Below are 25,398 nucleotides of genomic sequence, written 5' to 3'. Positions count from 1 at the left end.
ATATATACAGGACAGGAGAAGTGGTACTGTGCAGTGTTCATGTATACAGGACAAGAGAAGTGGTACTGTGCAGTGTCCATATATACAGGACAGGAGAAGTAGTACTGTGCAGTGTTCATATATACAGGACAAGAGAAGTGGTACTGTGCAGTGTTCATATATACAGGACAGGAGAAGTGGTACTGTGCAGTGTTCATATATACAGGACAAGAGAAGTGGTACTGTGCAGTGTTCATATATACAGGACAGGAGAAGTGGTACTGTGCAGTGTCCATATAAGAACTCTTAGTAAGTTCGAAACGCGTCGGCATTTGTTTTTATTGTGAGCTGTTTTTGTGAGCTGGACCCCCGACCTCTATTGTTTGTTCAATACTGTGCAGTGTTCAAATATACAGGACAGGAGAAGAGGTACTGTGCAGTGTCCATATATACAGGAGAAGTGGTACTGTGCAGTGTTCATATATACAGGACAGGAGAAGAGGTACTGTGCAGTGTTCATATATACAGGACAGGAGAAGTGGTACTGTGCAGTGTTCATATATACAGGAGAAGTGGTACTGTGCAGTGTTCATATATACAGGACAGGAGAAGTGGTACTGTGCAGTGTTCATATATACAGGACAGGAGAAGTGGTACTGTGCAGTGTTCATATATACAGGAGAAGTGGTACTGTGCAGTGTTCATATATACAGGACAGGAGAAGTGGTACTGTGCAGTGTTCATATATACAGGAGAATTGGTACTGTGCAGTGTTCATATATACAGGACAGGAGAAGAGGTACTGTGCAGTGTTCATATATACAGGAGAAGTGGTACTGTGCAGTGTTCATATATACAGGACAGGAGAAGAGGTACTGTGCAGAGTTCATATATACAGGAGAAGTGGTACTGTGCAGTGTTCATGTATACAGGACAGGAGAAATGGTACTGTACAGTGTCCATATATACAGGACAGGAGAAGTGGTACTGTGCAGTGTCCATATATACAGGACAGGAGAAGTGGTACTGTGTGGTGTACAGTGGTCCCTCAACATACGATGGTAATCCGTTCCAAATGGACCATCGTTTGTTGAAACCATCGTATGTTGAGGGATCCGTGCAATGTAAAGTATAGGACAGTGGTCTACAACCTGCGGACCTCCAGATGTTGCAAAACTACAACACCCAGCATGCCCGGACAGCCAACGGCTGTCCGGGCATGCTGGGTGTTGTAGTTTTGCAACATCTGGAGGTCCGCAGGTTGAAGACCACTGTTAGAGGAAGTTGTACTCACCTGTCCCCGCCGCTCCGGACCGTCACCACTCGTCACCGCTGCCCGGGATGTCGCCTTCCATCGCTGTCGCCGCGTCCCTGGGGTGTCCCCGACGCTCCGGCAAGGCCTCTGCTTCCCCGGCATCCTCGCTCTCCGTCTCCGCCATCACGTCGCTACGCACACCGCTCCTATTGGATGACGGGACGACGTGATGATGACGGTGGAGAGCGTGGACGATGCAGAGGATCCTGAAGAGGAAACGCCGGAGCCCCCGAGGACAGGTAAGTGATCGTCAGCGGACCACACGGGGCACTGTAAACGGCTATCCGGGGGCAGCTGAAGCAGTCTGCGCTGCAGGATAGCCGTTTATGCGATGGACCATCGTAGGTCGGGGGGTCACTGTATATATATGGTATGTCGGAACCATCGTAGGTCGAGGGGTCACTGTATAGATATACAGAATAAGAGGAGATACTGAGGATTACACCCGCTACCGTATTTTTCGCCGTATAAGACGCACTTTTTCTTCCCCAAAACTGGGGGGGAAAAGTCGGTGCGTCTTATACGGCGAATACACACCTATGGCGGCGGTCCCTGCGACCATCAACGGCCGGGACCCGCGGCTAATACAGGACATCACCGATCGCGGTGATGCCCTGTATTAACCCTTCAGACGCGGCGATCAAAGCTGACCGCCGCGTCTGAAGGGAAAGTGACACTAACCCGGCTGTTCAGCGATTTCACCGCGGCGTCCCGAACAGCCCGACTGAATAGCCGGGTTAGTGCTTACAGGACACCGGGAGGGACCTTACCTGCCTCCTCGGTGTCTTCTCCGTTCAGGGATCCCCTGTATGGCCGGCGCTCTCCTTCCTCGTCATCACTTCGTCGCGTACGTGCGTCGGCGTGCGTAACGACGTGATGGCGGCGACTGAGAGCGAGGATACCCGACCAGCAGCAGAGACGTTCCGGAGTGACGGGGACACGTGAGTATTACCTCCTATGCAGTGGTCTTCAATCTGCGGACCTCCAGATGTTGCAAAACTACAACTCCCAGCATGCCCGGACAGCCAACGGCTGTCCGGGCATGCTGGGAGTTGTAGTTTTGCAACATCTGGAGGTCCGCAGGTTGAAGACCACTATTGGGTTCAAAATCTTTAATTTTTTAGATTTTGCACCTAAAAATTGGGTGCGTCTTATACACCGGTGCGTCCTATAGGGCAAAAATACGGTATATAGGACAGGGGAAGTGGTACTGTGCAGAGCACAGAGAACTCCAGCTAATATTAGTTTTCAGGACCTATATTGTGGGGTTAGGACATGGAGCAGGAAGTTCTGGGCTCTGTGATAGTAGTCGTCTGTGCCCCCCCCCCGGGTGTTATCAGAGAGACCACCGCACACACTCCGCTCCCACTGGGCGAGCACATGAAATTGTAATCTCCCTGTCCATAGTGTATGATAAAGAATGTAAATCTGTATCACACATAATAGCTTAGATACAGTCAGGGAGGTTGGATAGAGAACACATCCTAATAACACTATTACTCCAAGTTATCCCACAACATAAGGGGGGGGGGGGGTAGTTCATCCCACTCAATTACCCCTATAAAAGAGGCTCAGAAGACAGTATCACATATAATACGCTTAGATACACTAGCACGTCAGAAGTTTCATACAGGATTGGCTTAGATACAGCAGCTCAGCAGACAGTATCACATATGATAGGCTTAGATACATAGCTCAGCAGAAGTTTCATACAAGATAGGCTTAAAGATACATAGCTCAGCAGACAGTATCACATTTAACTGGATTAGATATAGTGGCTCAGCAGACAGTATCACACATAATAGGCATAGATACACTAGCTGAGCAGAAGTTTCATACAGGATATGCTTAGATACAGCATCTCAGCATACAGTATCACGCATGATTGGATTAGATAAACAGCTTTGCCGACATTATCACACATCATAGGATTAGATACACATCAGACAGTATCACACATGAAAGGATTAGATACACATCAGACTATATCACACATGATAGGATTAGGTACACATCAGACAGTATCACACATGAAAGGATTAGATACACCAGTTTAGTAGACAGTATCACACATGAAAGGATTAGATACACATCAGACAGTATCACACATGAAAGGATTAGATACACATCAGACAGTATCAAACATTAAAGGATTAGATACACCAGTTTAGTAGACAGTATCACACATGAAAGGATTAGATACACATCAGACAGTATCACACATGAAAGGATTAGATACACATCAGACAGTATCACACATGAAAGGATTAGATACACCAGTTTAGTAGACAGTATCACACATGAAAGGATTAGATACACATCAGACAGTATCACACATGAAAGGATTAGATACACATCAGACAGTATCACACATGAAAGGATTAGATACACCAGTTTAGTAGACAGTATCACACATGAAAGGATTAGATACACTGCAGTATTACTGCCATCTCTCCAGTAGACCCAGAATCTGACAATTTCTTTCCACCTCTCTCCAGGTTTGGCTTTGGCAGGATCTACACCTATATCGGGGAAGTCGTGGTGTCGGTGAACCCCTACAAAAACATGGACCTGTATGGGAAAGAAATGATCGAGTATTACCGGGGGAGGGAGCTGTACGAGAGACCCCCGCATCTGTACGCCATCGCAGACGCAGCGTATAAGGCCATGAAACGCAGGGCGAAGGACACGTGTATAGTTATATCAGGTGCCGCATTCCCCGTGGGGGTCATTCAACGCACTCACCCAAAATAATCTCCTAATAGCTTTATAGATACCTAGGCCTATAGAATGTATAATGCCTGTGCCCTGAAATGGCCTACAAATATCCAGCCTGCCCATTCTATGTTTCTATGCTGCCTCCAATGGCCACATGTGGTACTGCAGCAGCAACCAATAGTCCTGTTTCCATTATGTGTAGTGTTTCAGTGTCTGTGATCACGGTCTAAGGCAGTGGTGGGTTTCCAACCTTTTTTGGCACGGGGAACCCCTCAGAAAAAATATTTCTGCGGGGTACCCCAACCGAATTTGACGAGCAAATGGAAAAAAAAAAGGGGGGGGGGGGGGGGTAAACAGCCGCAAGGCACAACATCAATTTATCTGTTGGCCATGTAGATTACAGTGCTGCTTTATACAGTAACTCACAAGTGACGTCTTCTAAAATTAGCGTCGTTCCCTTCTCTTCTCCGGGTCATCATCACCATTTCCCTGCAAAACAAACTTAATAGGCTCCGCACTTTTCCTGCATCAGTCTCCAGATTCCCCTTTTACAAGTGAAGAGGGATACAGGGGTGTATAGGTGTTAAGGGGTAACAGCGGGGTGCAGAATAGTGTACGTGGGTGACAGGTGTGTAGAGGAGTGTACATGGGTGACAGAGGGGTATTGAGGAGTGTACATGGGTGATAGATGGGCATAGAAGAGTGTACATGGGTGACAGATATGTAGAGGAGTGTACATGGGTGACAGAGGGGTGTAGAGGGGTGTAGAGGAGTGTACATGGGTGACAGAGGGGTATTGAGGAGTGTACATGGGTGACAGATATGTAGAGGAGTATACATGGGTGACAGGGGTGTAGAGGAGTGTACATGGGTAACAGAGGGGTGCAGAATAGTGTACATGGGTGACAGGTATGTAGAAGAGTGTACATGGGTGACAGAGGGGTGTAGAGGAGTGTACATGGGTGACAGAGGGGTGTAGAGGAGTGTACATGGGTGACAGAGGGGTGCAGAATAGTGTACATGAGTGACAGATGGTTGTAGAAGAGTGTACATGGGTACAGAGGGGTGTTGAGGAGTGTACAGGAGTGACAGGTGTGTAGTGGGTGTACATGGATGACAGAGGGGTGTAGAGGAGTGTACATGGGTGACAGAGGGGTGAAGAGGAGTGTACGTGGGTGACAGAGGGGTGTAGAGGAGTGTACATGGGTACAGAGGGGTGTAGAAGAGTGTACATTGATGACAGATGGGTGTAGAAAGGTGTACATGGATGACAGGGGTGTAGAGGGGTGACAGAGGGGTGTACATGGGTGACAGAGGGGTGTAGAAAGGTGTACATGGACGACAGGTGTGTAGGGGTGACAGAGGGGTGTACATGGGTGACAGGTGTGTAGAGGAGTGTACATGGGTGATAGATGGGCGTAGAATAGTGTACATGGTGACAGAGGGGTGCAGAGGAGTGTACATGGGTGACAGAGGGGTGTAGAGGAGTGTACATGGGTGACAGAGGGGTGTAGAGGAGTGTACATGGATGACAGGTGTGTAGGGGTGACAGAGGGGTGTACATGGGTTACAGATGGTTGTAGAGTAGTGTCCATGGGTACAGAGGGGTGTAGAGGAGTGTACATGGGTGACAGATGGGTGTAGAAGAGTGTACATGGGTGACAGAGGGGTGTAGAAAGGTGTACATGGATGACAGGGGTGTAGAGGAGTGACAGAGGGGTGTACATGGGTGACAGATGGTTGTAGAGGAGTGTACATGGGTGTAGAGGAGTGTACATGGGTGATAGGGGGGCGTAGGCGTGCAGAGAGATGTACATGGGTACCTGGGGTGTTGGGGGTGTAGAGGAGTGTACATGGGTGACAGAGGGGTGTAGAAAGGTGTACATGGACGACAGGTGTGTAGGGGTGACAGAGGGGTGTACATGGGTGACAGGTGTGTAGAGGAGTGTACATGGGTGATAGATGGGCGTAGAATAGTGTACATGGTGACAGAGGGGTGCAGAGTAGTGTACATGGGTGACAGAGGGGTGTAGAAGAGTGTACATGGGTGACAGAGGGGTGTAGAGGAGTGTACATGGATGACAGGTGTGTAGGGGTGACAGAGGGGTGTACATGGGTGACAGATGGTTGTAGAGTAGTGTCCATGGGTACAGAGGGGTGTAGAGGAGTGTACATGGGTGACAGATGGGTGTAGAAGAGTGTACATGGGTGACAGAGGGGTGTAGAAAGGTGTACATGGATGACAGGTGTGTAGAGGAGTGACAGAGGGTTGTACATGGGTGACAGATGGGTGTAGAGGAGTGTACATGGGTGATAGGGGGGCGTAGGCGTGCAGAGAGATGTACATGGGTACCTGGGGTGTTGGGGGTGTAGAGGAGTGTACATGGGTGACAGTGGTGTTGAGGGTGTACATGGGTGACAGATGGGTGTAGAAGAGTGTACATGGGTGACAGGGGGGCATAGGGGGTGACAGAGGGGTGTACATGGGTGTAGAAGAGTGTACATGGGTGACAGGGGGTGTAGGGGTTCAGAAGGGTGTACATGGGTAACAGGGGTGTTGGGGGTGTAGAGGAATGTACATGGGTGACAGAGGGTTGTTGAGGGGTGTACATGGGTGTAGAAGAGTGTACATGGGAGACAGGGGGTGTAGGGGTTGATAGAGGGGTGTCGATGGATGTAGAAGAGTGTACATGGGTGACAGGGGGTGTAGGGGGTGTAGAGGAGTGTACATGAGTGACAGAGGGGTGTAGAAGAGTGTACATGGGTGACGAGGGTGTAGGGGGTTAAAGGGTTGGACAGGAATGACAAGGAGGTAACAGAGGGGTAGACAGGGGTGACAAAGGGACAGAGGGGTAAATAGTGGGGGTTGGACATTGGTGATAGGGGCGGACAAGGTGGACATGGATGACAGGAAAGTGGACAAGGGTGAAAGGGGGTAACAGAGGGGTGACAAAGGGGCTGGACAGGGGTGACAGAGGGAAGAGGGTGCAGTACCTTAATTAAGCTGAGCTGTTTTTTAATGTCCTTCTGCAGGGGGCCAGGAAGATGGTCCTGGGGCCAGGAGTCCTGGGGCTGGGAGGATGGATGGTCCTGGGGCCGGGAAGATGGTCCTGGGGCTGGGAGGATGGTCCGGCGCACCATCCCCATTGCATATATCCCCTTCCCGACCTGGGCGCCTGTGACTCACTCACGGTGCCGCAGGGGGCGCTGTGTGCGCAGTGCGCAGGTACTCGCAATGTACACGCAGGCTTCCTTTGCCACATCGCCGTGATTCATAGGCGCGCAGGCCAGAACGGGAGATTTAAGAAAAAGAAAATTGCTGGAGCATCGCGGTACCCCGGGCAGGGCCTGACGGCATGTTGGGACTTGTAGTTTTGAAGCTTTCATTGTTTCTTTTCTCACATAGTAACTCTTCCCAGACAGCCGCCGATGTAATATGAGGTTTTAGGGATTGACAGTATGGATAGGTGACCCCGTTTTGTCTCACAGGTGAGAGCGGAGCCGGGAAGACTGAAGCCAGCAAGTACATCATGCAGTACATTGCAGCCATAACGAACCCCACTCAACGAGAGGAGGTGGAAAGGTGAGATTTTTGTATTTTTTGTGAGGTACAAACTAGGCTTAAGTCCTACGCATGGAATGGAGTTCCTGCACTTTTTCCACTGTTCCTATTAGCAGGATCAGCCCTTGAGTGAAAATCACACACCTTTTCTCAGGACTTGACCCCTGGGTACAAAGGTGAAATCAGGAGACTGAACTAACCCTTAAAGAGTGGGCCATGATCAGTGAGTAGAGAACAATTACCCACATTACACAGTTTTTGTTCTATATCTCCTTTCTGGGCCCTCTTCTAGATCATACATGCGTCACTTTGTTATGGAGGCTCGGTATAGGTTACTTGTTGAATCTTTGTTGGGATTACATAACAATGAGTTGCTTATTGTAACAAAGTTTGTTCAAGAACTGAGAACATTTAGAAAATCATAAAAGTCCTGGTCTCCAGACCTTGCAGTCGACACTTATGTTTGTGCTTGAAGCTCTTGGGCCTAATAAGAAGCACACTTTATTATGAGGCATGGGTTAAGGTCCCATAACTGTCCCACAATCTTTGCTTACATGTATAGTATTTTCTCAAAACTGAGAACTTTCAGGAAATCGTGAAGGTCCTAGGGTCCAAAACTTGCATCAGACTTGTATCTGTATAATGAGTCTTATGGTCGTCCTTGAAGCTCCTGGGCCTTGTAAGAAGCACACTTTATTATGAGGCATAGATGTATATCCCATTACTGTTCCTTTTTTTTTTTAACTATAGTATTTACTTAAAAACTGAGAATATTCAGTAAATTATGAAGGTCCTAGGGTCCAGAACTTGCATCAGACACTGTGGTATAACAAGTCTTATAGTTGTGTTTTGCTATAGGAGTAGATTGAGTCTCCTGGTCCTCATAAGAGGCACCATTTCTCTACAAGGCATGGATGAAGATCCCATCACAGTTCCAAATTCATTGTCTATTTCCATGTATCTCTATGGGAGAGCCAGAAATACAGTGTTCGGGTATTTCCGTCTCTCCCATAGATAAACATGGAGGGGACAAGTTAGCTGCTGCTTTGTGCAGGGGTCAGCATGCTCCCTTTCTGGGGACTGCCAGGGTGTTGTGCAGGAGATTGCAGGGGGTTCCAGCGGTCGGAATGATAATTTTTACTGCACTAGGGTACTCCTTTGAGGTTGTGTTTTGCTATAGAAATTGTTTAAAGCTCCTGGGCTTCTCATAAGAGGCACCACTTCTCTATGAGGCATGGGTGAAGTGCCCATCACGGTCCCACAGTCATAGTCTTTTTTTATATAACAGTAAGTTGTTCAAGGTGAAAAAGGTTCCTTAAAACTGGGAATATTAGGAACTTATAAGGTTCCTGGGGTGGGACTCTTAGCACATACTGTAGCATAACAACTCTTATGGTCATGTTCTGCTATATGTGTATCCATAGCCTCATAGCAAGCAGACCTTCATATGAGTTGTGGTTGTAGATATCATCATAGTTCACCATCATTATCCTTTCTGATAGCAAGATGGGGTAATCTTCATCTCTTATCCTGCCCAGGGTGAAGAACGTTCTCCTGAAGTCCAACTGTGTTCTTGAAGCCTTCGGAAACGCTAAAACCAACCGCAATGATAACTCTAGTAGATTCGGTAAATACATGGACATCAACTTTGACTTCAAGGGTGACCCAACCGGTGGACACATCAACAACTATCTTTTGGAGAAGGTGAGAGGAGGGATTCTGACATGTTATAGACTGTCCTCTAGGGATCCTGACATGGTATAGACTGTCCTCTAGGGATCCTGACATTGTGTAGAACGCCCTCTAGGACAAATATTTCATGACCTTTAAACGTGATGTCTTCTCGTTCCAGTCCCGGGTCCTGAAGCAGCAGCGGGGAGAAAGGAACTTCCACTCGTTCTACCAGGTGCGTGGACTGTGCGGCTGGTCTATAGGAGATGTGCCAGAGACAGGTGGACAAAAGAGGGCGCTGAGACTGGGCAGCAAAGCGGAAGCATTGTAAATTCAGCACATGGAGAATGTGCCAGTGCTCCTGGGGGGAGGGGACAGTCTTCATGGTATAAGACAGTGGTCTCCAAACTATGGCCCCCATATGCCACAAAACTTCAACTCCCAGCATGCTCGGACACTAAAGGTCTGTTGCCCTCCTCCAGAGGATACACACTGTCCCCGAAAGGTAAATCAAGGTTTTCCTCTCATCTTATTCCTTAGTGCAGTGGTCTTCAAACTGCAGTCCTCTAGCTGTTGCAAAAAATGGCCACTGGTATAAGACACACTTGGTGTAGTGCGGGGGCTTCAATTGAGAGGTGGGGCCTACCTTATGTTTTGGCTTAGAAAGTTGTACAAGAACTCAACTGGTGCAAGAAAGGTAAACAGATTTGTAAATTACTTCTATATAACAATCTTAACCGTTCCAGTACTTATCAGCTGCTGTATGCTCCATAGGAAGTTGTATAGTTCTTTCCAGTCTGACCACAGTGCTCTCTGCTGGCACCTCTGTCAGTGTCAAGAACTGTCCATAATAGGAGCATATCCCCATAGCAAACATATCCTGCTCTGAAAGGTTTCTAACACAGACAGAGGTGTCAGCAGAGAGCACTGTGGTCAGACTGGAAAGAACTACACAACTTCCTGTGGAGCATAAAGCAGCTGATAAGTACTGGAAGGATTGAGATTTCTTATATAGAAGTAATTTACAAATCTGTAGAACCTTCTGCCACCAATTAATTTGAAAACATCTGTTTTCCACCAGAGTACCCCTTTAATGGGGTATTACGTAGTATTGCTTACTATGGTTCCTGTATGGTGATATGTTCTCTCATGGAAATCTCTTTTCTTTCAGCTCCTCCTGGGGGCCCCCGAAGCATTACTGAGTTCGTACCACCTGCAGAGGGACCCCACATTATACGTCTTCACCAGTGAGGGCGCTAACAACAATGTAAGTTGCCAATGTGGTGGCCCAGTATGGGAGTTGTTACCCCATACCCTAGCCTCCCTGCAGTGTCCCTTGGCCCCCCCTTCATTTGTTCTACTGTAATTGTATATCATCCCTTATGTTATGTATATAAGAATGTTGTATCTTTAAGAAAGGTTAACATGTGATCACCAGTTGTCATGTGAGTTGTCATGTGATTGTTACCCAGGAGGTATCAGTGACCAGGTGACTTAAGGGTGACCAATGGGACCCCACTAGAGTCTCCCCCATAGAAGCCCTGGGAGGAGTCTCTTCTCTCTCTTAGTTCCTGAGTCTTTGTTGAGGTGCAGTCGAGCCTAAGAGTCTGGAGTCATCGGAGCCTCAAGTCAAGTCTGCAGCCACAAGTCTACAAGTAAGATAAAGTCACAGCGTAGTCTATCTCCAGTCAAGTCTAGTCAGTCACTGTCATCTATTGTCTAGTGAACGTGGCCTCCACTGAATTGTCCAAAACCACAGCAAGTCCTTAAGGTCTCTGAGTCACTGGTCACCTCCTTGGGCCCAGTTACACTGTAAAGACTGTTCCATCTTTCACTCAGTAAAGCTACCGTTGTCCGTAACTTGGCGTCACGAATACAAGGGGTTAATGCCATCTGCCCCTAGGGTAATTCCATCTGCCCTGCATCTCACCCCATACCACGCCAACCTCAGTGCATGATGGGTGCGTTTAGAGCTAGAGACCAGCGCCATTCTGTAGACTTGGACAAAATTTGAATAGGCAACTGTTTGTCCTTATGTATATATATTAGGGCTACACGATATATCACAATTGAATCACGATCATGATGGATTGCAATAGAGCAATTTGGCCCTTGGCAAAATTTGTCGATTATCTAAATGAGAGGAGAAACAGCGGGCCGCACACCCACCGGTGGGCCGGGCCACGACTCACGGGATCAGGCAATCAGGTGAAACACGGGAGCAGAACCGGGCTTCACCATGGCTGTAGGCTCACCTCCTGTGCAGCTCGGCCCCTTCATTGCGTGTCTGACTGTGTCTCCTCCCAGCGCTGGGACTTAAAGGAGTACTCTGCCCCTAGATATCTTATCCATGATGGGGACCCCCCGCGATTTCGGCTGTGGCACCCCAGACATCCGATGCATGGAGCGAACTTCACTCCGTGCCGGATGACTGGGGATGCGGGGCGGAGGCTTGTGATGTCACAGCCACGCCCCCTCAATGCAAGTCTATGGGAGGATCAATGCAAGTCTATGGGAGGGGGCATGATGTCCCATAGACTTGCATTGAGGGGGCGTAGCTGTAACGTCATGAGCGCTGCACCCGACGCTCTAAACGAACGCCGGGTTCACTGAAGCTGATCGGGACACCTGCGGAAAAACCCACGGAGGTCCTGATCAGCTGAGAGGACAGGTGGAGGGTCACTACCTGCTTCCAGCTCGTCCGATCAACGCTCCAATAATGCAGGCAGCCTCAGCAGCCTGTAGTAATAGAGCGCCGATAACAATGATCAGTGCTGTGCTATTAGTCAACATTGATCAGTGTCTGCAATCACAAGATTGCAAGTAGTAGTGTAGTTTTGCAACAACTGGAGACACACTGTTTGGAAAACACTGCAATATGGGGACAAAAAAATAGTGTACAAAAAAAATGGGAAAAGTTTAAATTATTCACCTTTTTTCCCAATTTTTTAATTAAAATAATGTAAACAAAAATAACAATAAACATACATAGTATTGCAGTGTACATAAATGTCCGAACTATCCAAATATAACATTAATGAAACCGCACGGTCGATGGCGTGAATGTAAAAAAATACCTAAATACCAGGATTGCAGATTTTTACTTGCTTCATATACCAGAAATAAAAGGAATAAAGAGTCATCAAAAAGTCTCAAAAAAACAAAATGGTCCCAATAAAAACTACAGATCATAAGTTATAGGGGTCAGAAGAGGATGATTTTAATCGTACTCGTTTTTTTTTTTCCAAAAAGATCAAATTTTTAGGTAGTAAATGAAAACAGAATAAAGATAATGTATAACTTTTACCATAAAAAGTGCACAGTGTAGAATCCCCCCCCTCCCCCCCAACGTTGCTAAAAATAAATCCAATGTCCCCCCACCCCCCCCCCCCCAAAAAAATTTTTTTTTTGTTTCAATGTAGATTTTGTGGCAAAATGAGGGATGTCAATACGAAGTACAATTGGTGGCGCACAAGACAAGCCTCATATCAGTCTGTAGGGGAGAATATAAAGCGTTATGGCTATTAGAAGGCGAGGAGGAAAAAGCAACCCCCCCTTCTGCTGGTGATTGCTGAAAAGTAAAAAAAACATTGTTTTAAAAATAAAATGTAAAAAATAACAAAAAAATTTCCCAACAAACCCTATAATCCAGCTCACCCCCTCACCTCGTAACAACACGGACCTGGATGGACTCCAATACAGCAGCAAAGTTCCAACATAATAGGTGGGTCCAGCGCAAGCTCAGGATATGATTATTTTATTGTAAAATCAAGCGGGAATTACAGAGATGGCAAAGTGATGTGTTTTGGCTATATTCAATAGCCTTAGTCTAAGGCTATTGAATATAGCCAAAACGCGTCACTTTGCCATCTCTGTAATTCCCGCTTGATTTTACAATAAATTAAACGGGTACTCCGCCCCTGGCATCTTATCCCCTATCCAAAGGGTAGGGGATAAGATGTTAGATCGCCGCGGTGCCGCTACTGGGGACCCCGGGGATCGCCGCTGCGGCACCCCGCCAACATTACTGCACAGAGCGAGTTCGCTCTGTGCGTAATGACGGGCGATACAGGGGCCGGAGCAGCGTGACGTCATGGCTCCGCCCCTCATGACATCACGGCCCATCCCCTTAATGCAAGTCTATGGAAGGGGGCGTGACGACTGCCACGCCCCTTTCCCATAGACTTGTATTGACGGGGCGTGACATCACGAGGGGCGGGGCCATGACGTAACGATGCTCCGGCCCCTGTATTGCCCGTCATTACGTGCAGAGCGATCTCGCTCTGCGCAGTAATGATAGCGGGGTTCTGCAGCAGCGATCCCCGGGGTCCCCAGCAGCGGGACCCCGGCGATCTGACATCTTATCCCCTATCCTTTGGATAGGGGATAAGATGTCTAGGGGCGGAGTACCCCTTTAAGCATATCCTATGCCTATTTTATCCTTTCTTAAAACACACACAAAGTGAAATAAAAGTAAACATATTTGGTATTTACACGCCCTTAATGACTTGAGCTATAAAATAATTGTATTATTAATCATTAAACACTGTAAAAAAAATAATACACCATGATTGTGGTATTCTGATAATCTGCCTCCCAAAAAAACATCAAAAAGTCATTATGTATCCTGAAATGGTGCCGATAAAAATGACAAGAGCTCTAACATAGTGCCATCAGGCAAAACATTATAAAGTGATGGATCTTGTATTGTGGCGACAATAATAATAATTATTTTTAAAATGTTTCTATTATTGGGGAAAAAAAATTAAAACTATATAAATTTGGTATCGCTGTAATCGTACTGACCTGCAGAATAACGCTATTATGTTATTTTTACTGTACGATGAACGGCGTAAATTTCCAAGCAAAATATATATATGAATAACAAAATCCAATTTTTTTCGACTAGCAAAATATATGAACCCCAAAATGGCAGCATTAAAAAGCACAACTTGTCACTCAAATAACAAGCCCTCATATGGCTTTATTGACTTTTAATACTTAAAAATAAAATAAAAAACAAGGAGGGCACTGACTTGAAAAACTTATTTTCAGGCAATGCTCCTTGGGAAAAAAAATATGCAAATGTATTAAAGGAAGGAAACAATGTGATGGTAGCCAAACCAGTCTCCTTCATTTGTAGCGGGGTGCTTTAGACCACAGTACCCAAATCTGCAGGTCCCCAGCTGTTTGCAAAACTACAACTCCCAGCATGCCCTGACAGCCTTGAGAGCAACAGGTTGGGGATCAATGCCGTAGATGCAACTATGTTGTTATCCAAAATTTTCTTCTCTTTTTTTCATCCTTGTAGTACATCTCATTGTCCTGCAGATGGCGCTCTCGCTCCACCTCCCCGCCATGCACATCTGCAGGGCTTGATGACTTTTTGGCATTACATTGTATTCGTGGTAATTGGTAAACATTAATAAAAACAACAAAAAGGCAATTGCAGCATTTTAATGTTTTGATGTAAACAAACTGAGGCTTGTGATAAGCACCCAAGGAGATCTCCATAGTAGTCATCATCATTGTATGGAGGCAACATACACAACCTTCCACCATGATGGATCTAAGGTCAGGATCTACTAGATCACCTCGAGGAGCACAGTCCTAGATAGAGCAGTAAGCGCTCATTCACACATCTAAAGGCTGTTACCATCTTAGTCTTCTACACCCACCCATAGGGGGTGCTAACCCATTCTCTTATACACTGCTGTCCTCCATCTTGTAACAGGTGGGCCTTCAGAACACGGTCAGATGATTTGTTCTGTAGGAATATTGGCCCATGTGGACAGGATCAGTTCTCAGCGCACACATTATGGAGGTCCTGACATGTTCTGACCTAAGATGTCTATAGGAATAAGACATGTGGATTGTGAAGACCAAGGATGAAAGATAAACCTGCAATCACGTTCCTTGAGGCAAACCATGACTATAAAACCCTTTGCATGGTGCATGGATGAAGACTTGGTCAGCCACAATGCTTAGAGAAGCCCACTGTCCAAACAACCATCCACAGGTATTAGAAGAGCCAGGATGCACCAAGAAAACATTTCCCTACCATTACAACCTCCACCAGCCAGAACTGTTCACACTTGACTTGAAGGGTGGTGATTGTGCCAAATTCTGTTTCCCACATCGGAATAGTGCCACAGAGATCTGGATCCATCTGACCAGAGCATGTTTCTTCACAGAGATCTGGATCCATCTGACCAGGCCATGTTTCTCCACAGAGATCTGGATCCATCTGACCAGGACATGTTTCTCCACAGAGATCTGGATCCATCTGACCAGGCCATGTTTCTCCACAGAGATCTGGATCCATCTGACCAGGCCATGTTTCTCTATAGAGATCTGGATCCATCTGACCAGGCCATGTTTCTCTATAGAGATCTGGATCCATCTGACCAGGCCATGTTTCTCTATAGAGATCTGAATCCATCTGACCAGGCCATGTTTCTCCACAGAGATCTGGATCCAGCTGACCAGGACATGTTTCTCCATATAGACCGAGATCCATCTAACCAGGCCATGTTCCTTCACTAAAATCTAAATCCATCTGACCAGGCCATGTTACTTCACTAGGATCTAGATCTGAGATCTGGATCGATCTGACCAGGTCATGTTTCTCTATAGAGATCTGAATCCATCTGACCAGGCCATGTTTCTCTACAGAGATCTGGATCCATCTGACTAGGCCATGTTTCTCTACAGAGATCTGGATCCATCTGACCAGGACATGTTTCTCTATAGAGATCTGGATCCATCTGACCAGGCATGTTTCTCCATAGAGATCTGGATCCATCTGACCAGGACATGTTTCTCTATAGAGATCTGGATCCATCTGACCAGGCATGTTTCTCTATAGAGATCTGGATCCATCTGACCAGGACATGTTTCTCTATAGAGATCTGGATCCATCTGACCAGGACATGTTTCTGAGAGGAGAGTCTGTAGAGAGAGACCCCTGAGAGGAGAGTCTGTAGAGAGAGACCCCTGAGAGGACAGTCTGTAGAGAGAGAGACCCCTGAGAGGAGAGTCTGTAGAGAGAGACCCCTGAGAGGAGAGTCTGTAGAGAGACTCCTGAGAAGAGAGTCTGTAAAGAGAGACCCAAGAGGATAGTCTGTAGAGAGAGACCCCTGAGAGGAGAGTCTGCAGAGAGAGACCCCTGAGAGGCGAGTCTGTAGAGAGAGAGACCCCTGAGAGGTGAGTCTATAGAAATAGAGACCTCTGAGAGGAGAGTCTGTAGAGAGAGAGACCCCTGAGAGGAGAGTCTGTAGAGAGAGACCCCTGAGAGGAGAGTCTGTAGAGAGAGAGAGAGAGAGAGAGAGAGACCCCTGAGAAGAGAGTCTGTAGAGAGAGACCCCTGAGAAGAGAGACCCCTGAGAGGAGAGTCTGTAGAGAGAGAGAGACCCCTGAGAGGACAGTCTGTAGAGAGAGAGAGACCCCTGAGAGGAGAGTCTGTAGAGAGAGAGAGACCCCTGAGAGGAGAGTCTGTAGAGAGAGACCCCTGGGAAGAGAGAGAGACCCCTGAGAGGAGAGTCTGTAGAGAGAGAGAGAGACCCCTGAGAGGAGAGTCTGTAGAGAGAGACCCCTGAGAGGAGAGTCAGTAGAGAGAGACCCCTGAGAGGAGAGTCTGTAGAGAGAGACCCCTGAGAGGAGAGTCTGTAGAGAGAGACCCCTGAGAGGAGAGTCTGTAGAGAGAGACCCCTGAGAGGAGAGTCTGTAGAGAGAGACCCCTGAGAGGAGAGTCTGTAGAGAGAGACCCCTGAGAGTAGAGTCTGTAGAGAGAGACCCCTGAGAGGAGAGTCTGTGGAGAGAGACCCCTGAGAGGAGAGTCTGTAGAGAGAGAGAGACCCCTGAGAGGAGAGTCTGTAGAGAGAGACCCCTGAGAGGAGAGTCTGTAGAGAGAGACCCCTGAGAGGAGAGTCTGTAGAGAGAGACCCCTGAGAGGAGAGTCTCTAGAGAGAGACCCCGGCAGCATCTGGAGGTCCTCAGTTTGGAGACCCCTGCCCTAGAGTGTAGTATCCCTGTGCTATCTCGGATCCCCCTGCTGCACTTCGCCCTTGTTGCTGTTGCGGATTCCTTGCGGCTCCATCTTAGATGCTGCATTTCCTCCGTGATGATTATATTAGAATATTCATGAATAATGTAATAATCTCCGCAGTCGTCTCCCCCGAGGTCAGGAGTTCAGGAGATGAGATCTTCATGTTGTGACTTTCCATGGGAAATGATGGGGGTCTATCTGCTGCTGTACGGGAGGGTCAGGACTGTTTATTGGGGGGTCTGGTGTGGACAGGTGGGGGTTTTTGGATGCCGCTGCCAGGAGATGTCATCCTAGTGAAGGACCTGGCAAGACATTGTCCAGTCCTGTGGCCACCATCCCTTTCAGACAAAGGACATTGCAATTCCCCATTGTAATGGCTGAAGATGTTATTTAGGGCCCAGCTGGTAGTTGTAGTTCTCTGGGCAGAGATATGAATGTCACAGTAGCTGCAGGATAATAGCTGGACCCTGGGCATCTTCCTTGTGACCACAACAAACGTTAGTCAATTGGGGTCGGCACTTGTGGGAATAGCCTATATAGTGGTTTCAAAATGGCGGACCTTCAGATTTTGCAAAACTACAACTCCCAACATGCCCGGACAGCCAACTGCTGTCCGGGCATGTTGGGAGTTGTAGTTTTGCAACAGCTGGATGTCCAGTTTGGGACCAAGGGTCTCACCCCAAGATATATAAATAAAGGGTTACCACTAATTATACTGGGGTCAGCATGTTTTTGCATGGTATACACCTAACAGGAAGTTGTGTAGTCCAACTATTGTCATTGTGGTGTTGTCTCAGCAGCTCCCCAGCTCCTGCTTCTCTCCTCACAGAAAGTGGTGAAGTCCTCTCATTGTCAGTGTGGTTTTGTCTCAGCAGCTCCCTGGCTCCTCCCTCTCTCCTAAGAAGAAATTGTGTAGTTGTTGTGTAGTCCTCTCATTGTCAAGGTGGTGTTGTCTAAGTAGCGCCCTGGCTCCTCCCTCTCTCCTGAAAGGAAGTCATGTTGTCCTCTCATTGTCAGTTAGGTGTTTTCTCACCAGCTTCCCAGGTCCACCCTTTCTTCTGGCAGGAAGTCGTGTTGTCCTCTCATTGTCAGTGTGGTGTTGTCTAAGCAGCTCCCCGGCTCCTTCCTCTCTGCTGTCAGAAAGTTGGTTAGTCTTCTCATTGTCAGTTTAGTGTTGTCTCAGCAGCTTCCAGGCTCCTCCATCTCTTCTGACAGGAAATTGTGTTGTCCTCTCATTGTCAGTGTGGTGTTGTCTTAGCAGCTCCCCGGCTCCTCCCTCCTTCCTGAGATGAAGCATCATCCTCTGCTGTCTCAGGAGGCATGGCTGGTTTATGCCCCTGATCTCTAGCTCTTTACTGGGACAAATAGGAAATCATGAGGTGTGTATACAGCATGCTGCCTTGTGCTGAACAATGTCACAGGCAGAGGAGCAGACAGGGAATGACTACCGCGGATGCTGTACACTTACTGATTATGCTATAGTCTGCTGTGAAATGATGATTTTGTGTTTCTCCCATCATGCAATATCAAGAAATAGGGGCCAGTGTGCAGGTGTTTGTACAACTGTGGGGTATTTGTTGTGTGATGCTGATAATATGGAGCTGCTCCATCATGAGCCTCCTTCTTATACCTTCTGCTGACTGAGTACTACTATATTTATTATACCTCCTGCTGACTGAGTACTACTACCCACGTATATATTTCCCTGTTCTTCTCTTCAGTTTGTGATCAATGACAAAGCCAATTACAAACTGGTGGTGGATTCCATGAAGGTGATCGGCTTCAGCCAAGACGAGGTGGATTCAGTCTACAAGATCCTGGCCGCCATCTTACACCTGGTAAGGACGTCTCTATTTAGAGGATTCAGAGATCCAGCCATCGGACACTTTCCAGATCCTCCATGACAGGTTCCCTTCATCGCGTCCATTATTTATGCCCTGTAACATATTCATCTACCGTAGGGTAACATGTGTTTTGCGATGGACGGCGACGTGGTAATTCTCGAAAACGAGGACCTGGTCCGTCATATCGCTCGGCTGACAAGCTGCGACACGGACGCCGTGAAGAAGACGCTTCTCTACAGGACGGTGGCGGCTGGAGGGGGTGAGATTATCGAGAAGGGGCATGGCATCAAAGAGGCGGCATACGCCGCTGAAGCCTGCGCCAAGGTACGAAACTATGAAACGAGACGTTATGTCTAAGTATAGGGAATGATCCAAGACTTCCAAAGATCAGAGTTTCCCAAGAAGCGTGCCTCCAGCTGTTGCATACTAGGAGTTGTAGTTTTGCCACAGCAGGAGGCACACTGCTTAAGAAACACTACTATAGATAAATGTAAAACTTCAAGGAACATGTTAGTAGTTTAGTGTTTACCGTATATTACCGTCACACCATCCTATCCGTACTTATGTGTCCAGTATTGCGGTCTCCGCCCCTTCCAGGCTTTCTACGAGAGGTTGTTCTGCTGGATCGTCGGCCGTATAAACAGCGTAATAGAGGTGAAGAACTACGACATTCGGGTCCACGGAAAGAACACGGTTATTGGGGTCCTGGATATTTATGGCTTTGAGATCTTCGATAATAACAGGTGAGAAAGGAAACTTGGTTATATTCGGTGGCTTATCTCGGGTCCCATGGTCCCGAGGGCGAATTTTGGACCTAGCTTTTCCATTCACGTGAAAACACGTAACACGAGATGAGCGGGAAATGGATCAGACAAGATAGAGGTGTCGTAAGGCAACAGCCGTTTCGAGGCCAGACAAAGTGTTGTGAAGACACAAAACGGCTGTTACTTTACAATACCCCTATTTTGTGGATTCCATGAAGCCGATCACCTTCATGGAATCCACCACCAGTTTGTAATTGTCTTTGTCATTGATCACAAACTGAAGCGAAGAACAGGGAAATATACATGTGTAGTAGTACTCAGTCAGAAGGAGGTAAAGGAAGAGTAGTACTCAGTCAGCAGGAGGTATAGGAAGAGTAGTACTCAGTCAGCAGGAGGTAAAAAAGAGTAGTACTCAGTCAGCAGGAGGTAAAGGAAGAGTAGTACTCAGTCAGCAGGAGGTAAAGGAAAAGTAGTACTCAGTCAGCAGGAGGTAAAGGAAAAGTAGTACTCAGTCAGCAGGAGGTATAGGAAGAGTAGTACTCAGTCAGCAGGAGGTAAAGGAAGAGTAGTACTCAGTCAGCAGGAGGTATAGGAAGAGTAGTACTCAGTCAGCAGGAGGTAAAGAAAGAGTAGTACTCAGTCAGCAGGAGGTAAAGGAAGAGTAGTACTCAGTCAGCAGGAGGTAAAGGAAAAGTAGTACTCAGTCAGCAGGAGGTAAAGGAAAAGTAGTACTCAGTCAGCAGGAGGTATAGAAAAAGAGATCAGGATGTCAGAGCACCATATATTCCTTGTGGCGCGTCTCTCTATCAGTGTCACACAACAGATGCCCCACAATTGTACAAACAATTACCCCTATCTTGTCTGATCCCTTCCCTGCTTGTCTTGTGTTGTGTGTTTTTACACAAAATAAAGAAGATTTGACAGTCGGTAAGTGAGTACCACGCTATCATTTCTAATATGGAAAAGTGGATGATATTACTCTAAGACTGTTTACATTGAGCAACACATATAGTCTGCATTTATTTGGAGTCCAGAACACTATAGAACTTCCTAATATGAATACCGTCCTACCATATTAGTTCAGTGCTCTGATGTGAGAAATTGTGGACCCGGGCCCCGCTCTATAAACAAATGTGCCCATGTCCCCCGCAATAAATCTATGATTATAAATCTCTAAAGTATAAATTCCAAAATACCATCAGTATACAAGGCACACATATCATCATACTCTTAGGGTCCGTTCACACACAGCCGATCTTCCGCACAGAATTTCCATGAGAAAATTCCACGCAGATTCCGTGTTCAGCATAATCCCATTGATCTCGGCAGAATCGTTCTGTAGCCGAACTTCCGTAGTGGAACTGGATTGTACATGTTGAATGTTCCAGCGCAAGTCCTGGCACTATGCTGTAAAGAGAGTGGACGCTCGTGCCGTGGACATTAAAGGGGTATTCTGGCCAAAGATATCTTATCCCCTAAGATAACTAGAGCAGCAGCACTGCATAGAATGCGGGTGCTGCACGGAGATCGCGGGGGTACCCCAGCAGAAGCACCAAACCCTAACCCCCACCCCCGCGATCAGTTAAGACTAGGGGATAAGATGTTTGGCCGGAGTACCCCTTTAAATGCTTTCTGGAAGATGCTGTGAAGGGGTCCTTGCTGAACAAATCATAGTAGACCAATGTTACCAAATATTTCACTATGCAAGGGATAAATAATACGGCCACACCATGACCACATAGAACCATCACATTGTTACTAAAGCAACCGCTATAGACAGACCAGTATACCAAGAATACTAATAGATAGATATGAGATAGATAGATATGAGATAGATAGATATGAGATAGATAGATATGAGATAGATAGATATGAGATAGATAGATATGAGATAGATAGATATGAGATAGATATGAGATAGATAGATATGAGATAGATAGATAGATATGAGATATATAGATAGATAGATATGAGATATATAGATAGATAGATATGAGATATATAGATAGATAGATATGAGATATATAGATAGATAGATATGAGATAGATAGATATGAGATAGATAGATAGATAGATAGATAGATAGATAGATAGATATGAGATAGACAGATAGATATGAGATAGATAGATAGATATGAGATAGATAGATATGAGATAGATAGATATGAGATAGATAGATAGATAGATATGAGATAGATAGATAGATAGATATGAGATAGATAGATAGATAGATATGAGATAGATAGATAGATAGATAGATATGAGATAGATAGATAGATATGAGATAGATAGATAGATATGATATGAGATAGATATGAGATAGATAGATAGATATGAGATAGATAGATAGATATGAGATAGATAGGTATGAGATAGATAGATAGATATGATATGAGATAGATATGAGATAGATAGATAGATATGAGATAGATAGATAGATAGATATGAGATAGATAGATAGATAGATAGATAGATATGAGATAGATAGATAGATATGAGATAGATAGATATGAGATAGATAGATATGAGATAGATAGATAGATAGATATGAGATAGATAGATATGAGATAGATAGATATGAGATAGATAGATATGAGATAGATAGATATGAGATAGATAGATATGAGATAGATAGATATGAGATAGATAGATATGAGATAGATAGATATGAGATAGATAGATATGAGATAGATAGATAGATAGATAGATATGAGATAGATAGATATGAGATAGATAGATATGAGATAGATAGATATGAGATAGATAGATATGAGATAGATAGATATGAGATAGATAGATATGAGATAGATAGATATGAGATAGATAGATATGAGATAGATAGATAGATATGAGATAGATAGATATGAGATAGATAGATAGATATGAGATAGATAGATATGAGATAGATATGAGATAGATATGAGATAGAGAGATAGATATGAGATAGAGAGATAGATATGAGATAGATAGATAGATATGAGATAGATAGATAGATATGAGATAGATAGATAAATAGATATATATGATATAGATAGATATGAGATAGATAGATATGAGATAGATAGATAGATATGAGATAGATAGGTATGAGATAGATAGATAGATAGATAGATATGAGATAGATAGATAGATATGAGAGAGATAGATAGATAGATATGAGATAGATAGATAGATAGATAGATATGAGATAGATAGATAGATAGATATGAGATAGATAGATATGAGATAGATAGATAGATAGATAGATATGAGATAGATAGATAGATATGAGATAGATATGGGATAGATAGATAGATAAAGTCCAAATAGAAAAAGCACAACCAGTAACAGGATAAGGTAGTAATGGGGTGCCCGCATATCCGGAACCTCAGTCCTCCAGTTCCAAAATGGAGAGAAGCCAATAGACACAGCACACCACGGACTTGAAATCAAAGTGTGTAGTTTATTCCATGATGTATTAAAGTCAATGGACCACCCCATTCAATTAACCCCTTAAGGACTCAGGGTTTTTCCGTTTTTGCACTTTCGTTTTTTCCTCCTTACCTTTAAAAATCATAACCCTTTCAATTTTCCACCTAAAAATCCATATTATGGCTTATTTTTTGCGTCACCAATTCTACTTTGTAATGACATTAGTCATTCTACCCAAAAATGCACGGCGAAACGGAAAAAAAAATCATTGTGCGACAAAATCGAAAAAAAAAAACACCATTTTGTAACTTTTGGGGGCTTCCGTTTCTACGCAGTGCATATTTAGGTAAAAATTACACCTTATCATTATTCTGTAGGTCCATACGGTTAAAATGATCCCCTACTTATATAGGTTTGATTTCAAGTCTGTGGTGTGCTGTATCTATTTGCTTCTCTAGATAGATATGTGGTAACTGGGTGTGATAAGGGCAGATGGAATTAACCCCTTGTATTCGTGACGCCAGGGTGTGGTTTATTCTCGATACCACCCGAACATATACCGCTAGATCCTGGGCTAGGCACGGGGGCAATAATGACTTTGACGCCAAGTTACGGATAACAGTAGCTTTACTGAGGGTAGACAGGTGGAAAAGTCTATACAGTTCAGCCAGGACCCATGGAGGTGACCAGTGACCCAGAGACCTTAAGGGCTTGCTGGGACTTGTAGTAGATGGGGTCATTTTTATGCAGGCCATGTTGACTTGACAAATGGTGACTGTGACTGACTTGACTGATGACTGACAATACTGAGACTGTGTTACTTGTAGCCTCTTGTGGCTGCAGACTGGATTGAGGTCTCTTATGACTCTGGACTCTCTAGGACTCGACGTGACCTCAGCAAAGACTTGTAAGGAAAGAGAGAGAAGCTCCACCCAGGGGTTATATGGGGAGACCAGCAGGGAGCCCATAGGTCACAAATGCTGACGGCACGCCAACTATACAAATCACAGTAGGGGAGTATAAATTTAAAACATAACTCACAATTTCTTTGGAAATTCTTCCGGCTTTAATTTTCTTTTTTCATGTTGCACATCGGCTAGTCTCACAGGACCGTTATAATAGCATTTTAGCATTGTATGGCATGGAACGGTTAAACTACGGAATATGCTGCTATTTTCTGCTGCTAATATGCTATTATAACGGTCCTGTGAGACTAGCCGATGTGCAATATGAAAAAAGAAAATTAAAGCCGGAAGAATTTCCAAAGAAATTGTGAGTTATGTTTTAAATTTATACTCACCTACTGTGATTTGTATAGTTGGCGTGCCGTCAGCATTCGTTTGCCCTACACACGTGTATTACTGTGAAATGGAGCTCTGAAAGTTGGGCTATCTAGGAACTCAATTGTGTTGTTGCTATCTAGCCCATAGGTCACCCCTGGGATCACCTGGTCACTGGTACCGTCCTGGGGGTAACAGTCACATGACACGTCACATGGTAAACAGTCTTAAAGTGACAACACTTTCTGAACTCATTACATGATATAATACATTAAAACATATTTACATGGGGGGGGGGGGGGGGGGGCAGATGCAAGGAGGCCCAGGGGACACTGTAGGGAGGCTGCCTGACAGGACAGCAAGGGTACGGGGTAACACCTCCCGTACTAGGCCACCACAGATAGATATGAGATAGATAGATACGAGATAGATAGGAGATAGATAGATATGAGATAGATAGATAGATAGATATGAGATAGATAGATATGAGATAGATAGATATGAGATAGATAGATATAGAGATAGATAGATAGATATGAGATAGATAGATATGAGATAGATAGATAGATATTAGATAGATATAAGATAGATATGAGATAGATAGATATAAGATAGATATGAGATAGATAGATATAAGATAGATAGATATGAGATAGATAGATAGATATGAGATAGATAGATATAGATAGATATAAGATAGATAGTAGATATGAGAAAGATAGATAGATATGAGATAGATATGAGATATATAGATAGATATGAGATTGTTCTGTCTATGGCTTACATGAGTTAGTGATGGGGCAGGGA

General features: G+C 45.3%; 1 protein-coding gene across 1 annotated transcript in view; it reads left to right on the top strand.

Annotated features, from left to right (window-relative positions):
* The window catches only part of MYO1G (myosin IG), a gene marked incomplete in the record, with an annotated part of 144,313 nt that overhangs the window by 7,788 nt on the left and 111,127 nt on the right, over window positions 1–25,398 (top strand). Inside the window, 8 exon segments of the mRNA XM_056518769.1 lie at window positions 3,793–4,001; window positions 7,502–7,595; window positions 9,113–9,278; window positions 9,427–9,480; window positions 10,417–10,512; window positions 19,014–19,130; window positions 19,254–19,460; window positions 19,734–19,879. Of these exon segments, the coding sequence (XP_056374744.1) occupies window positions 3,793–4,001; window positions 7,502–7,595; window positions 9,113–9,278; window positions 9,427–9,480; window positions 10,417–10,512; window positions 19,014–19,130; window positions 19,254–19,460; window positions 19,734–19,879 (1,089 nt within the window).

Source organism: Hyla sarda, chromosome 5, assembly GCF_029499605.1.
Source record: "Hyla sarda isolate aHylSar1 chromosome 5, aHylSar1.hap1, whole genome shotgun sequence".
Classification (NCBI taxonomy): Eukaryota; Metazoa; Chordata; class Amphibia; order Anura; family Hylidae; genus Hyla; species Hyla sarda.
Note: the sequence above shows the minus strand (reverse complement) of the source record. Positions and strands in the feature narration are given on the sequence as shown.